This window comes from Perognathus longimembris, chromosome 24 (genome assembly GCF_023159225.1).
Source record: "Perognathus longimembris pacificus isolate PPM17 chromosome 24, ASM2315922v1, whole genome shotgun sequence".
Lineage (NCBI taxonomy): Eukaryota > Metazoa > Chordata > Mammalia > Rodentia > Heteromyidae > Perognathus > Perognathus longimembris.
Window position 1 is genome coordinate 19,664,478 of NC_063184.1, and position 17,761 is coordinate 19,682,238.

The 17,761-nt window shown below is 33.5% G+C and overlaps 1 protein-coding gene across 7 annotated transcripts in view; it reads left to right on the top strand.

Moving 5' to 3' along the window:
* The window catches only part of Stpg2 (sperm tail PG-rich repeat containing 2), a 239,154-nt gene that overhangs the window by 105,207 nt on the left and 116,186 nt on the right, over nt 1-17,761 (top strand). For 6 of the 7 annotated variants that reach the window (XM_048333474.1, XM_048333473.1, XM_048333480.1 and 3 more), the window contains one exon: nt 12,776-12,891. In XM_048333474.1, coding sequence (XP_048189431.1) covers nt 12,776-12,891 — 116 coding nt within the window. Of the gene's footprint in view, nt 1-12,775; nt 12,892-16,062; nt 16,596-17,761 lie in introns of those variants that run through there. The other variant, XM_048333476.1, reaches the window with a different exon arrangement.

The following is a 17,761-nucleotide window of genomic DNA, read 5'->3' on the forward strand; positions in this document are numbered from 1 at the left end:
ACAAATCAAAACACAGGCAATCAGAAAGAGAAGTTTGTTCAAAGCTAAGTGCCAGGCTCATTTTATCCTGAATCCTGATCTTTAATGGTATTTCCTAGGACAGTAAAGGCAGTGCCATTTCTCATGTTTCTTAGAGTAGAACATTCATTCATGGTTTCTCATGTATTTTTCAAATATTTCGTTGAGAACTTACTATGAGAAAGATTCTCTTCTACATAATAGACACAAGAATTCAAATATACAATGGATGCTTTAGGAGTGCACTTCCTTATTTTTATAATAGTTGGGAGGATGCCTAAAATTTGTAGAAATAATTGCATGTTCACTACCATTTGCCATAAATAGGGGAAGAAAAGTTAAGTAAAATAAGCTCCTTTGAACTCATTTCTAATCTGCTGCTAGTCATTGATTCTTAAGATTTATATGACTAGATTTTACACCTGTTTCACACTTATTATACACTTACTATCCACATTCTATTAAATCCTAACATGATCACATCCAAGAATTTGTTGTTTTGCACATACATTGTGGCTGACTTAGAGTTACTTCTCAATATTTTTCTTTGTGGAAAAAATTTATCTTTTTGTGTTCTGCCAATAGGTGAAATTATTTGGTCCCATTAGACAAAGCTTGGGACCAAATAATATTTTTAGAATGTTTTGCTTTAAAATTTGAGCATAGAAATGAGCTTCAAGTTATAAAAACAAGTAGTATATCACTGTTGTAGTTACTTTCAACATGCCATGTGAAATCATGTCCTTTTTTATTTATTTATTTATTTTTTGTTCTTTTTCTGTATTCCCTTCATATGGTTTTACCCCTGATAGCACTGTAACTGATTTTAACATCCTGGGTATTGTATATACATGTATTGGAATTAGGAAAGGGAAAGGGAACACCGAAGTCTAGAGACTAAGGATAAAAAGACAAACCAATGCAACAGCAATACTTAGAAAACTTTATGATGTAAACCAACTGTATAACCCATGGAGGGAGAGGGAAATGGGGAGGAGGGAGGCTGGGGAAAATGAGGGAGGAGGTAACAAGTTGGATAAGAAATGTACGTACTACATTGTGGATGAAACTATAACCCCTCTGCACTTCACTTTGACGATAAAAAAAAAAAAAAACGTGAGCATATTGAATGTGAGCATTGTGCAGCCAAGTACTATGTATCTTTAAAAACTTTTTAAATGATGCCCTTTAACTTAGAATGCTAAAGATTCAAATTGACTTGAGTTTATGTATGTCCAAGGAAACCCCATATATGTAAAAATCAGAATGAAGTAATACTTCCTGTAACTCTTACTGGTTTGTCTGTTTTATAATCTTTTCATTAGCCACACTTCATTTATCATTAAGTGACCAAGGGGGTTGAAAACTAAACCAAATATAAAGGTTATATGATTACACAGAAGCAGGTTGGAATATCCAATGATACTGGATGAGGAGTCAAGCCCAGAAGATGAATTATCTCAAAAGACTCGTCTTCTCTTACTACATCTCAAAGAGAAGATTAAGGGTCTAGATGTGAGGATTAACTCTTTGTTTCTCAAAAAATATTAAAATGTAGTGAGGTTTTGAGAGCCTTAATTTTGTTACTCTTTTTTTTTTTTTTTTTTTTTTGGACCAGTCCTGGGCCTTGGACTCAGGGCCTGAGCACTGTCCCTGGCTTCTTCCCGCTCAAGGCTAGCACTCTGCCACTTGAGCCACAGCGCCGCTTCTGGCCGTTTTCTGTATATGTGGTGCTGGGGAATCGAACCTAGGGCCTCGTGTATTCGAGGCAGGCACTCTTGCCACTAGGCTATATCCCCAGCCCCTGTTACTCTTTTTTAATAGCTTTGTAAATCATAGATACACGTTTTTGTGAAGGAAAAATTTTGCAGGCTAAAATGTCAGCGAGCAAACCAAATACCAAGTTTGAGTTCCAGTCTTGGACAAAAAAACACACAACATACAGAATGGGCTCACTCTTGATTTTGTCAACTGAATTTTGATCTAGATTCATTAAGCAATATAGTTATGTATACATCAGCATAAGAATAATAAACACCAAGAAGTAGGTCGTTGAAAGGAGTGGGGTGGAGTCAAGAAGTGGAAGAATGCAAGGCAGAGGGGGAGAATGGAATCAAGAATCTAAAGTACGTTCTTCAAAATTAAGAAGAGCAAGGTGGGCAGAGGGATGGGTGAGAATGATCACAACGCATTCTATTCATGGGCTGCTTTGTTCAATGGCAACTCCTTTCTACAATTACTTAAAGGTAAGAAAAAAAATTAGGCTATTTTAACCAACCACTGTTTCACTAGATTCTAAGCTTGTTTTCCCAAAGATGTTAAGCTAACAGCTGTTTTGACATTTTGTTTATGGTCTGTTAATATTACTGCAGATCTTATGTGATTAAGATGTTTATTTTAATGAGATCTGATTGTGATATTTTGTAATTGTAACATAGTTTAAGGTGCTCATGAACTAGTGTGACATTTCTCATGAAACTGATAGACAAAGGGGGAAATGAAGTAGGAAAATACCTTTAGTTTAAAAAATATCTTTTGTATAGAGATTAACACAGAATTTTATAGATTGATTTAAAATGGAATAACATTAAATATTCCATAATTGCTTTTTACTGATGTGAGGTTGATTTATTGGACTGATCAAGGATGCTTTTCTGTAAGTTTTTCTCTATTTTGAGGAATGATCTCTGAAAGAGATGGTAAGGACAACTTAAATTTCGCTTGAAGCAATTCTGGCTTAGACCCATGCTTTGAAGTGTCAATACACAATAAATTACACCTCCTTACAAGCACTTTTCTTGGGTTTCTTCTTAAACTATTGATAGTCTCTAAATTGACAGAATAGGTAATTTTATCCACGTTGAGAAATACCATTCAGCATAACCAGGAATGAGGGAAATCTCATTGGCAATGCTTTAATATCCAAGACAGATAATAAAGACAAAAAATAGTTTACTGGCATCTTCCATTTGACCCCTATAATTTGATTTAGTTTCCTGAATAGGAACTTAACAGGACAAGGTGTCTCAATCAGTACTTTAATTAAAAGGATACTAGCTATTTTGGTAATGTTTAACATAATTGGAATACTCTTATTTAAATATTTACAGAAATTTAATGCACATGGATAAAGGAGTCTTACAATCCTCAGCCCTACTCTACTTCCTCCCAACAATGAGACATTTGACATCACTTAAGACCATACAATAACATTCTTGTGTTTATTCTTATCACTGCTGATTCTAAATTATTTAGGTCACTACATATTGTATATTCTGAGTAATATGGTTCAAGTTTACAGGAAATAATATTTGATATTTGAGTATACAATATGAAGCTTTTATCAACCTGCCCACATACTTTGATCATTACTACAGTCAATCTAGTTAGGATATCTCCCATTTATATAGTTGAATATTTTTGTGATAAGAACACTTATAAAATCTCTCATTAAGCTTTCAGAATGCAATGTGATATTATTAGCTATAGTTTTAACATGCTATCTTAGACTTCCAGATTTACTCATCCTGCATCATTAGAGCATTTTACCTTCAATGTCCATCTCCCCCGATCACTCCTCTCTTCCTCCTCCTTTATCCTCTACTCTGCTATTCATCATTTGGAGTTCTTTTTCTATAAATTTTTACTCCTTTGGACTTTTTCATATATTCTGGTTAAAAGAAAGATTATGTAGTATTGGGCCTTGCTTATTTTGTTTGAAATCCTAATTCACACACACATTCACCAACTCTTTTATTTTTATTTATATATATATATATACTTATTATCAAACTGAATTACAGAGAGGTTACAGTTTCAAACATTAGGCATTGGACTCTCTTTTATAAAGTTAAAAATGTTCTGAACTTCAAAAGGTTGTGCCAAGGAGGTTACAATTGAATGTGTCCATTTAAGTGTCTAATACTTCCTGTTCAGAGTCACCCTTTCTATCATTCTCCCTCATCCAATCGGCTTGTGCCCCCGAGACTCATCTCATATTTTCTACTTCCTTTGTTACATATATACATCATGTATTCTGGGAGTATTTGTCCCCTGTTCTTGTTTTCATTCATCTTTCTTCCTCTTACAAGCGCATCCCCTCTTAATATCTTGTTTCTGCATCTGGTATTCATTTGTTAAATTGTTCTAAAGCCCAGATGCTTAGATTTTTGTCCTATTTTTTCCTCTGTAAATAATTCCAAATTGAACAAGTATGTTCAGATATCTCTATGAAGTGCCGATTGTGTTTTCTTTGTAAATAAATCAGAACAGAAACTGGTTTTGCAGTAGTTCTACCTTAAAGTTTTTTGAAGTATCCCTACATCATTTTCAATAATGAGTACACCAATATACATCCTACCAACAGTACACATGACTCCTCCTTTCTCCTCAGAAGGTGTGTCTTTAATCTCTTTGGTAATAGCTAGCCTAATATGTAAGAGAGGATATTACATTATATTTGTATTTAATCAATGATCATGAACATTTTGCACGTACCTATTGATTGCATGTCTTCAGTTTATTTATTCAGGCCTTTGGTCCATTTTTAATTAGCTTTTTTGCTATTAAATGTATTCCCTAGATATTGATATTAATCACATAATCATATATGAATCACAAAATATGATATTTTCCATAGCTTAATTACTGATTGAATGGTTCTGTAGGATATGCTGAGAGGTCTATTCAAAGTTATCAAATAGGCTTTTATAACTCTAAATGAGGTTTTGCTATACATAACTCAGCTTGAGTTAGTTAACTGTTTCAACAGATGTGCTGAGATTTGAACGTCATTCTTTCCTGAGCCAAATATGGCTTTTCCAGATTATATCTGTTAAGAATGTTATATAAACTGATCTGGCCATACAAAAGAGGAGTAATTAAGTTGTCAAGATAATTGCATATTGAAAAATACTATTATGGGTAGATTTTATTGAGACTAAAATAAAATGATTTATATCTATTTAGGTGACTTTTGCCTCATAAGAAATAACAATAAATAAAATTAATAACAATAACAACAGAATTAAAATATTTACCACCATTTATAAATAAATTTCTAGAAATTAAAAATCTCTAATTTATCTGATTATTCATATATTCTTTGAAGGTATATAATATGATTCTATCATAGCCATTGTGTTTCTTTATACTTTTCTTCCTTTAATTTTTGGTTAGAAGAGAGATTTGTTGAAAAGAGCATATAAGTATATATTTTTATATTCATTGCATGCTCATATAATAAATAAGTTACTTGAAGCTGGGCCATTTATAGACAATGCCATTCACTAGAGATAAAATCCATTGGTTCATACTTTATGGCTATCTGAATACATTACAAGCTGAACTTATGTGGCTGTTGTTTGACTAGTAACAGTGTGCATTTGTGAAAGATGACTAATTATGCAAACAAGGAGAGTTCAGTTTCAAAATATGCAAACTCCAAGATTATATAAATGGCTTTTTGATGTGTACTATTTAGCCTTAATTTACTTTTTGAATTTCATAACAGTAGAAAATGTCTTTGTTGTAATTATATCTCTGCTTCTTTTGTTTGTCATTTCTAGCAAGTATCATGGCTGACTAATATTACAGTTTTAGAGTTAGTGTGTTAGAAATCACATGAGAAACGGAGTGACAAATGTGGCTGACTTGGGAATGAAAAATTTACTAAGTATCCTACACAAACCCCAGTTGTTTGAGCTAAAAAAAGGAATTCTGTGATCAAAAATGTTTTCGAAATTTACGCACTATACTTTTTTGCATAATTTACCATACCATGGTCTTTTAATATTATCTACAATAATAAAGCTTGTTTTAATCTCATTTCATATGTTTTCCCCAAATTTATTTGGCCACAGAATAGCAACCAACATTTTGTGTAAATGTTCATTCTGCAGGAAAAACTTAGGAGATTGTTCAGTGCTTCAAAATTCAAGTTTTAATGTATGAGACCCCTGTCTCAGCCAATGGTTAGTGGTAGTATGTGCCTGTCATCTTAGATATGTGGGAAGTATAAACAGGAGGGTCTTGGTCTAGGCTGGCTTTGGCAAAAAAAATAAAGAATCATTTAAAAAAATAACTGAAATTAGGGCTTAAGTGGTAGAATCCAGGGCCTCGTATGAAGCCCTGAGTCCAACTCCAATACTGTGAAATACCAAAAGGTAAAAACTGCCAAGTTATTAGAAAAAATGGTTATAGAATGCCATGCAATTCAAAGAGTATAGGAAGGCTACTACATTTTAAAAGCTTAAAATAAAAGACGAAGTCAGAATGATTGCATCAAAGTGAACTATTTGAATCATTGAGAATTCTAAGAAAAGGTGAATAGATAGATGACAGGGTGAAAACATACCTATGTCTAAAATGGGCAGAAGCTCAGATCTGGACCAAACATGGAATATATCCACTGGATAACAAGAAAAAAAACCCAAAGGAAAAGAGATAAGACATGAAATTATTGTATAGGTTTACTGATATGGCTTATTTTTCCTCTATGAAAGTTCACCTTTTCCCTGAGTCATGTTTTTTCTTAAAAGTCATCTATTTGTGCATTACTCTTATTAGAGCTTGTGAAAAGAATGTTAGTGTTTTAAACCTTAAGGAATAATACTTATTATAACAGCGTAAAATCACCTTCCTTCCCCAATTCTGGCAATTATGTGATAAGCACATGGGATTTTGATTTCAAAGATGAAGTTCTCTAAAAAGACTCACTGGAGATCCACTCATCATTTCTAAGGAAAGGATAAATGTGTTTTATAAAACAAATTGGCATGGGAAATAATGTAGTATCAGGTTTCATCTATGTGTAGAATTCACCATTTCCCCTTGAGGCTTAAACAAATATTACATGAGTGAGGGCTCTTGTAAAATGTTATGTTTTGAAATAGATTTCATTAATGGCTTCTAGTGATAATTTATTTCTTCCTTTATGCACAAGTCTCTTCTCATACTAATAATGGGTAGCTTATTTGCATATAAATAGATTTCAGCATTTGCTGAAGCAGGACCAAATATGTTTCTCTTTTTTCCCTCTGGACATTGTTAAAAAGAAAAAAATAAAGAAGAGGATATTTTACAATAATAAGCAATCATGGCTTATAATAATTTTCTCCATCAATTTTTTGTAAGGAACTTTTTTGGTGTTTTAGTGATATATTACAAGTCATAAGTCTTGACCTTTACTAAGGTAATGAAAGAGAAAGTCTGCATATTTTTCACTAAGGCTTTTTGGTATATCAGTGGTTTAAAAACACATCATGACTTTGGCTATTGAAAGGTCTACTATAGTGCTCCAGTTATAATCTTCTAATTAGGTTTTGTCATTTCTGATAAGGTAGCATGTGCTGTTCTAGAGAAGTCAAATGCCATTTATGTGATGATATTCTTTAATTATATAAACCCTTTCTGAATATGCTTTTAAAATCAAGTCATGCTTATGATGGAGAGAAATATTGCTCATTTTACTTAAAAGTGTACAAATGTTAATTTCCACTTGACATATGGTTGGCAATATAAAATATTTTCAAAAACTTATTACAGAGTATATTTCCTTCCTAAATAAGTTTTTGTAATAAGATGACTTTTTGAGGTGATTTTTCAAGGGTGGCCATCAATGAAGATAATTCAATAAATTTAAAGATAGCCATTTGATTTTTTCTTCTTGACTTTCGCTGTTTAAATTATATATAGTATGTGCCTTAATTCTTGTTTTATAAGTGGATAGCCTGCATCATTTTTAAAACATGCGGTGTGTAGGAGTAATTCTTTGAGGAAATTAAGATAACTGCTGCTGTCTGGTAGGTATACTGTCTGTTAATGTGTCTTTCTGACCAGCAGAGGTCACTCGCTGTAAATTGAATAATGACTTCAGCTTCCAAAAGGGACAGCAAACATGAGCATTCTATTTGAGCAATTCTATTTTACTTGATTTCTATTACTTGTTCCGTTTTCCTCTCTTTTTTTTTTTTTTGGCCAGTCCTGGGCCTTGGACTCAGGGCCCTAGCACCGTCCCTGGCTTCTTCCCGCTCAAGGCTAGCACTCTGCCACCTGAGCCACAGCACCGCTTCTGGCCGTTTTCTGTATATGTGGTGCTGGGGAATCGAACCTAGGGCTTCGTGTATCCAAGGCAGGCATCCTTGCCACTAGGCTATATCCCCAGCCCACCGTTTTCCTCTCTTGTTATGCTTACTTGCCTAAGTGATGGAGACTCTTCCTTTGGGAGAGTTGAAAGATGTTTGAAGCCCTATTATAAGAATCTAAAAAGGAGTGGCTAAAAATGGTTCTTAAATCTGGGTACTTTTAAGTATTAGGCAGATCTATCCTGTCAGCTTAAAAAAATATCATAAAATGGTCCCTCAGAGAACATGAAATGTCGAGTTCTACCACGGAGAGGCAGTCTTCCCCAAAAGATGGGGTGGAGGGCTGTAGTCAATGGAAACAGCGTTCAGCACAAGATGCTTTTCCTTGTTATTTAGAACAGGCACAGGGAACAGTAGTGTGGCAACCTTGACCAGACACCTAGAAGTGCGAAGGAAGCTCGAAGGCAACTTGCTTTTTAGGTTTCATGTGCCCTTCTTACAACTTGTAAAAACATAGCTGCAAAGCACAAATAAAATTCACTTTGGTTCCCTAATGAATTAGTATTCAAAGTAAAAAAGATCTCTATATCTATCTGTTGTGCTTTAACTTATTCCATCTCCTAGATCCCAACTCACCTTTTAGAAAAAAAGTTTTCACTTAACAAAAGTAATATTTTATAAGCAAATTGGATGTTTTTGGATGCTCTAGGGATTAAGGAGGCAATGTGAAGTAATATACATATTTGCTAAAATCATAGAGTCAAAATAAGGCTTTGAAATTTCACTCAGTTACCTTAAAAAATTAAAAATATTATTATCTTAAAGAAGCTGTACACAGGAGTTGCCATTCAACAAAGCATTTTTATGAATGTAATGTGTTTCGATCGATGTCACCCCTTTCAGTTTTGTTACCCATCCCTCCCAACCCACCCTTCCCTGAATCATCATTCTTAGTTTTGTTGGATATGCATTGAATTTTATCACTACATCCTCCTCTTCCTCTCTTCATTCATCTCCACCCTCTCCTTGACAAGTATGCCTTTCCTGGTGCTTTTTATGTCAGACTGTGAGTTAGCCTTTCTACAGACTTACACCCTTTGAGTTCTCCCCTGAATCTGCCATATTTCAGGTACCCCCACCTTCACACACCTAGATAGTGCTCTAAAATTGAGTTTTTCTCAGAGAAGGGTTAGATTCACAGAGATTTCCAATGTACTCCATGTTCTGTCACAGACATAGTCTTTATCACAATCTTTGTCCCTCACAGATAGGGATCTTGGCTGTCACTGATAAGCCCACTATACATTGCATTTACCTAACCTCCATAGTTGTCTTTAGGTTCGCTTTTGCTGATGCTGTACATCCTGTAGAGCGGTGCTAGTGTTTTCAGCAGCTATAGTCTCATAAAGATAACTTTCAGTACCCTAAACCTAGTCTCTGTGTTCTGCTCATCCACCCCCATTCGTTACAATCTTACACTGGAACTGAAAGACTTGTAGTTTTTAAGAAGTTGAGAAAATAATAATCACAATAAGTATGCATCGATAAACATTACCTCCAGAGGCGATATTTCATTCAAGCCAAATCCACTTGCTTTTGTATTTGTATGTCATAGTAACGACAGCTCCATAGCTTAATCTGTGCTAGGAACACATGTTTCATCAGGTGAATGGTTATGTAAATTATAACATATGTTTCACAGTCCACTTACTTTGGAGTACATTGCAATAGTCCATTTTTGGGGGCTATGCTGGTAATAATTCCCGGACATTCTGTGGTAACTTTAAGATACAAAAGAATCTAACACTTAAACATTTAAAGAAGTATGTAAGGAAAAAATCCTTTATTTCTTAAAAATATCTAAGACCATTTTGTTTTTGGAGAAAGAAGTTCATAGGATGGTAAGATAATACATGGAAGTTTGGTTAAAATAATGTCGTTTTGAACTCCATTTTTTCATCATTACCTATAAGTTCAGTTTCATAGACTATAATTCTGTGATCATGAATTGTCATTCAATGAAATGTAGTCTTAGAAGCAATAGAAGAACCTTAAACTTACACAGGTGGCCCTGACCTTTGTGATGTGTCTTTCTGTACTGATCTTTTTTATCACTTCATTTGTAAAGCTGAAGAATAAAATCAGTGTGACTATGTGTTCTGTAAAAATATTAACTTTCTAGATTGCATTTTAAAGTCATTCCTTTAAAAAAATTCCTAAATGCTTTTCCAGCACTATAGATATGCTTGCATATGGGATATTTACTTTTCAGTAGATTTCTGTCTGCTTGAAAACAAAGCTCAGTACTGCTAAGGAAGAATTCTCACATGACCTGTGAATATTAGCTCATTGTGAAGACAGTCATTTCTTTAGTCTGAGATTTTTCAGATTTATTTCTAGAAGTAGCTATTTCTGAGTCCACTCTAATGTAACAGAATGATCATGGTGGAGGAAAGAAGCAAAGATTTTTATTTTAAACCACTCATTGTTCCTGTTCCTTCTGTTTTTGCCCTGTAGCATGAGGTGACATTTCATAGAGAGTGAGTTGGCATAGGGCTGGAAAATATGTAATTATAAGAATCACCTGCTCTTGAATTTCCCATTATATACCACTCATGATTCAGGCAGACTTTTCATAGGTGTTTGATTTGGAATGAGAAGTTGTCTTCTATCATAACCCATGATTAAAATGTGGCATTTGGAGTATAAATAGGAGATAGGTTCTGCATACTCCAGCTGTGAATCAAAACTGATGAAGCAATGTAAGTCTTTGACCTGTATCACAGAAACAGTAGTGCTCATAATTGAAAATATATTTTAAGGTTAAGTGGAATAAAGCTTTAAAACTACTCTCATTGTTGTTATTTTATAGTATTATGTGAAATGATTTCTTTATCCTTTTTTTTTCTTTCCTATGGTTTATCCCGTTGTCACTGTATTTGATTTTGGTACCCTGGGTATTGTATACACACTTATCTGAATTAGGGAAGGAAAGGGGAATACCAAACTGGTGAGACATAGAATAAAGGGTGAACCAATGCAGCAGCAATACTCTGAAGACAATACATTGGAAATTAACTGTTAATTGGGAGGAGGGTTTGGAGAGGAGGGAAGGTGGGAGAAAAATGAGAGAGGAGATAACAAGTTTGACAAGAAACATACTACCTTACATATATAATTGTAACCCCTCTGTACATCACCTTGATAATAAAATTAAATAAAAAAGCTTCTCATAGACTAAGTTCTAAATTGTAGCAAGATGCATGTGAATAGAAATTTTGCCTCACTTAATACTCCTCAAAGGAATTCTAATATAAGGAAACCTACTACATGAAATAATTTTTGTTAATAAGTTATAACAATGAATGTGTGTATCAGTTGCTATAGCATGATAGCAAGGGGCAGAGGATAGACTACTTTATTTCTTCATAGTTAAAAATGGAATTTACTGGGCTGGGAATGTGGCTTAGCGATAGAGTGCTTGCCTAGCATTTATGAAGCCCTGGGTTTGATTGCTCAGCACCACAAAAACAGAAAAAGCCAGAAGTGGCACTGTGGCTCAAGAGATAGAGTGGTAGCCTTGAGCAAGCCAGAGACAGTGCTCAGTCCCTGAGTCCCAAGCCCCGGGACTGGCCAAAAAAAAAAAAAAAGAATTTACCATCACAATCATATTTAGATAATAACCCTACTATTGTAGTTGCCTTTATAAATCTTTATGGTTATAGGTATAATATTTTTTTCTTTTTTTCTGTGTCAGTACCATGGCTGAAACTCAGAGTTTCACACTCTTTCTTGGCTTGCTTGCTCAGCTAGTACTTTACCACTTGGGACACTCAGAATTTTGCTGGTTAATTGGAGATGGAGACTTGTAGATTTTTTGTGTTCATGTTGGCTTTGTACCTCCATTGTTCAGATCTCAGATCTTCTGAGTAACTAGGATTACAGGTGTGAACTGCTGGCACCTAGATGAAGGTACAGTTTTCATTTGATTGGAATAAATGATCTAAGATGATAATCTGTTTTCTCATTTTTTTTTAAATTGCACTCATGAATGAAATTTGTCATACATAGTTTGATTTGTGTGTGAAAGTCTGTTAATATATTGTGTATACATGTATATGCATCATCCCTTTTCATCTAATTATAAATTATATGATTCTAATATCATGTGTGTTACTATTTTATAGAAAGATTACATTAGCTAAAATACATGACTTGTCAGTTGGTCGCTCAGAACACATTAGCTTCCTCCAAGTGCTTTGTAATGGGATATCTGTAGCATCAATTTAATTGATATTGGAATGATTGGCCTAGAACCTAAATGTCATCTTCTATTTTAAACTTTTAGGACATTCTATAATAATGGAGCAAATGAATTAAAATGATTTATATGAATCCATCAATGCTTCCTTGGGAATGTACATTAAGAAGTATCATTTTCTCGGTTATTGGTATAGAAGTTATTGGTATAGTACATTTCATGATCATGAAAATAGCTATCCTCATATTCTGCTTATATTTCAAACCACTGAATGGAATGATTTTAAAAACATTCAGAGATTGTGGCTTATATGACATATTATGAACATAAGTGTCAGAGGAAAATTTATGTGACCAAATCAATAATTTTGAAAACATACTTAAATTACGTTTTCTGCATTCTTTTCCCTTAGGGCCTGGAGAATACAATCCTGATTTAAAGAAATCTTGTCCCATTCCCTTATTTGTTAAAGTACCGAAGCGTTTTGAAGATGCCAGAGAGGACTCTCCTGGCCCAACAACATATGAGGTTTGTCAATAATGTAACTCTTACATCAATAGCATAAGAGAAAGTTGATTTGTAGAAAGTACTGACAGTATGTCCATTAACTTCTTTCCAAATGTCTTACTCATACTATTGATTAATTAAATTTTTTTACTTAAGGAAGATATTTTGAAGATAGAGTCTTAAGCTGGGTGTCAGCGGCTCACACCTGTAATCCTGAGATCTGAGAATTGTGGTTCAAAAGCCAGCCTGGGCAAAAAAATCCCTGTGAGACTCTTATCTCAAATTAACCACTCAAAAACTGGAAGTGGCTCTGTTGCTCAAGAGGTAGAGCACTACTAGCCTTGAGTAAAAAGACCTCAGGGACAAGGCCCAGGCTCTGAGTTCAAGCCCTACAACAGACAAAAAAAAAAAAAAAAAAGAATTATTGAAAACTTAATTAATTTCCGTAGTTTATTTTATAAAATTCCTGTATAGTATTTATTTACACAAATTTTATTTACATTCCTAAAAACATTTTAAACATATATATGTACTGAAATTGAATATTTATTGCAATTTTGAATTTATTAGAGCGACTCAGGACAGTTTACGGATCCAATAGAGTTGAATATTTGTGTTTTATATTACCAAATGCAGGTGTTACAGTTTTGATTCACAAGAAACATGTGTCTCCTAATTTCTGAGACTTTAGAGTGCGAGAAAGAGGGCTTCAGAAAACTGCAGGGTTTTAGACATTATGTTTTTATAACTCTTTAAGGCCTTTCTGAAAATTAGAATGAAATAAGTCTATTCCTACATTGCTAAACATTGAAAATGAAATACTTACAATGGTTGCAGCAATTACTTTAATGGTTAATTTTGAGTATAAAAGAAGAGGAGTGTTGCTTTTGGAGTTAGTAGCAAACTTCATTGAATGTATATTTTCAACTTTATTTAAAAGGTACCTACATAATTATTCAATATTCAGTGAACGGTAGATTTGTGGTATATCATCAGGAAATAAAGAAAAGAAAAAATACAAAAATTCATGTTTTAGTTATTGATCATTGATATTTTAGTTGTTGGTTATTTTTTTCATTAAATAATTATGGCCAATGTTTATTGATTAAGCAGAACTAATTTTATTATTAGATGTCAGATTAGTTTGGAGGATTTGTTAGAATCTTACTAGCGTTCAAAAAGATGGAAGCCACGAAAATATATTTACAAGGCTTTAGGACCTTCCGTAAAGGTGAAGGTGAAGTCATGAAATCAGCTGTGATGCCTATCAGTAGGTAAATGGCTAAAGAAAATGTATATATATATATATATATATATATGTATATATATACACATGCATACACAAATATGTATGTGGTCCTCAGATCTCAGCCTCTACTGAGGCCTGGCTAAAATCCAATTTTTAGTTTAATATTTGGTTGCAAGTTAGCATTAAATGTTTCTCTGAAAGATTTTGGGTAGAATTGAAGATATCTTAGTCAATTTATAATGTTCTATACTAATATAAATCAAGTAAAACTCAGGCTTTCTTTTTGAAAGATTTCAAATATTGTTTTTTTCATATTTTTGATAAATTTCTAATAAAGTATGACAAAACACAATTTAAATATATGTTCTATTGATATGTGTTAGAGGTCCCTCTCAAGTTTGTTTATAAGTGTTGAGATATGTGCACAAAATTTTGGTTTATTAGGTACTGATTTAAAAATATGACTAAAATTGTGCTTAAAAATCAAACTTTATATCTTTGCTTTAACATTTGTTGGACTGTATTTAATATCCTCTGGAAACATGGTTTACACTTTTGCTTTAAGAAATCGCCGGGTTTTGCACCTCAGTTGTAAAGGGTATAATAATAACCCCAAGTGAGTGCTTAGAAGCTACCTGTCACTTGGCATTCTTAAAAAAAAAAGGTGTTTAGCTCTCCAAGGACTTACTTTACTTCTTCCTTTCTGCTTACTGAAACCATTATTATTTTCTTAAACTTCCTAAGTTACTAAGTTTTGAGAGATTTGTTAAATTTTATCCTGGAAAATTCTATTTACTTAGTCTATTGTAGTAAGCCTTGGGACTTCTGTCTCAGGTAAAATATGCTCCCAGTTGTGTTGACAAGATTCCAGGCTAATAGTGTAGGTAGTTATTGTTAGAACTGAGTGGATATTTGTATCTTGAAGATAAATGAAGGTAACTACAGGGTGATTATATGTTATAGATAATTTTCATGGAATCATGAAATGCTTTCAAGGATGCAGAACTTGTATGTTTACGTAAATGCATATCTATTCAGGGATGGTTTTCATAACATTCTCAAGGGAAATTGTAAGCAACCCTTCAGAGAAAAAGATATTTACAAATCATTGTTTTTAAGAAAAGATTACTTCTTCAAGCAAGAGTAGAGAATCACAGTCCATACCATACGTGATGCAGAAATGCAGTCAGGGCTATGCCAGCTGTCTTGACTGTAAACCTTTTTATGTGCTAACATTGCTATTCTGTGTATGTACTTTGGAGTTAACAATAATCTAGCTGGCATCATTTCAAAACCAGGAAATTTACATGCGTTATTTTACATTGACAAGTGACACAGTAGTAAAAGAATTATGGCGTTTTCCAACGTCACTGATGATGATTTGAATGTAACTATACCCAAAATAGAGATAGTGGAAAGACAACAGTGATCTGCCTCTTTAACTTACTTTTTCTCTGGTATAGTGTTATTTTAATGCAATATGTTAAATGCACAGGCATTTTGTTTTGTGTTTCAATATACTAAAACATGTTTTCTAAGCCATCCCTTTTTTTTTATTACCAAAGCATACTTTTCATCAGAAGTATTCAGCTTAATCAATAAAGGCCACAAACAAAAAATTGTGTCGAAAGAAAATGCTATTTTCTTTTCTGTTGTTCTAGCCGCAATGCATCAATTTCATTATTTCTAGCATTTCAGCTTGAATGTTTTGTAAGCACAAAGTGTTTTGTGAATAATAAAATTTTTGTCACCACTTTTAAAATAATAATTTATACTTTAATGTTTATGTCTCCTAAAATGTCAAATAAGGTTTATTAGGCCACATAGCTTCCTCATAGTTGGCTTAGAATCATTGTTAGAAGGTAACAGCTAATAACTGTTGGAAGGCAAATAAGCTTGGTTGTGAATTCTCAACAGCAAAGCCATTAGATTTTCTTCTTCAGGAAGTTAGAAATGATTCTCCTAATCTAAAACGAATCTGCTGAGAAATACCAAAGCACATCTTTGGCCCTTTCTCCTGGCACTACTCAGTTGGACACATGATGCCCTCGGCTTCCCTCAGGTTAATGTGGTCCTTGGTTTGCCTTTGTTGAACTACTGACATTCTGACTGGATGGTGGCACTCATGCAGCAATGCTTCATCTCACTGATGCTGTCAGTGATGCTGACCCAGTCGTTTCTGGGGCAAACGATATTGACCTGTTAATGTCCACATTCAATGATTCTACTTTTGAAGAAGAATGGGTCTGAACTCACATTTTTTTCCCCCTGACTCTCAATTTTGGTGAAGTTTGATCTTTCTTTTTTCTATTTTGCACATTTATTCCTTAACTCTAGAGCAAGTTGGAAGAAAAAACACTAATGGGATCCTACAATTTAATAGCCACAAATAGAAGTGGATGCTACCTATGGCAATTCTGGTTGGTTAAACTCATGCGAGGATCTGAACTCCCTCATATTTACAGTGATCTGTCTACTTACCACATATGAGATAGAGACACGTATTAGATGACTGTTTCCTCAACACTGGTTTATGCTATTGGATGTGGGAGTAGACTTTCTCTTTCAGCTTTATGTAATTTTTATGTATCACAAAGGATCCTTGGTTTTCAAATATGCACGTATACATATCACCTCCTCTTGGCCTGTCTTAGATTAGTCCTGAGTTCCTCAAGGTATTTGAAGTTTTTGCTTTGAGGACTAGCATACACCAACCAGCCACCTCCTGAGTCAGTATCTTGTGAGTCGATTTTCTGTACTGGAAAACATTAACTCTATGATAATTGACTAATATAATAACTCAAACTTAATTATCATGAATCTGAAATACATCTCATTTTGAGTAGCCGTTGTCAGTAAAATGTAAAAAAAATCAATTTCTCTAATTTACTGGGGAAAATGGAGAAGATAATATTCACCTTGTAAAAGCAAAGTGCTGCTTTGTGTTTCTAATTACTGGAAGTTACATTTAAAAAGTGCTGGTGCTGGCCTAGATGTCATGATATTGCTTCAGTAACAGTTTATTGATTTAAACATCTTTATATACAAAATTAGCTGTAAGAACCCCAAACTCTAGAAGATTAATGGTGATTTGGATTACAGGGAAATTATTTACAATTACATGATGAAGGAAAAATTTATATTTAAGTATAATACTATACAGCATAAAATTACAGAAAAATTGTATGTTATTTTGGAGTTTTCTATTCCATTGATGAATGTGTTTGATTTTGTTCAAATAATATGGTGTTTTGTTACTTGTAGATATCTACTATTTGAAACTGGGCATTAGGATACTTCAACATTGATATTTTTACTTAGGATTGCTTTGGCTACTTGGAATCTTTTTGTGTCGGAATCTTTTGTGTTTCTATGTGAATTTCAGGATTTTCCCTCCTATTTCTTTGAAGAATGTCAATGAAATCTTAGTAAAAAGTGAATCTTTATTGCTTTTGGTCCCCAACCATTAATTTAACTCAATATGTTAAAACCTCTACAATGAAACTATAAAGCAATGAAGAAATTGTAGAAGGTACCTGAATATGGAAAAAACACATTCATGGTTTGTCAGAATTGTTATTGCTAAAATCTCTATAATCTTTTTACTGTTCTCTTACTTTTATTGTCTTATAAGTATTGTAT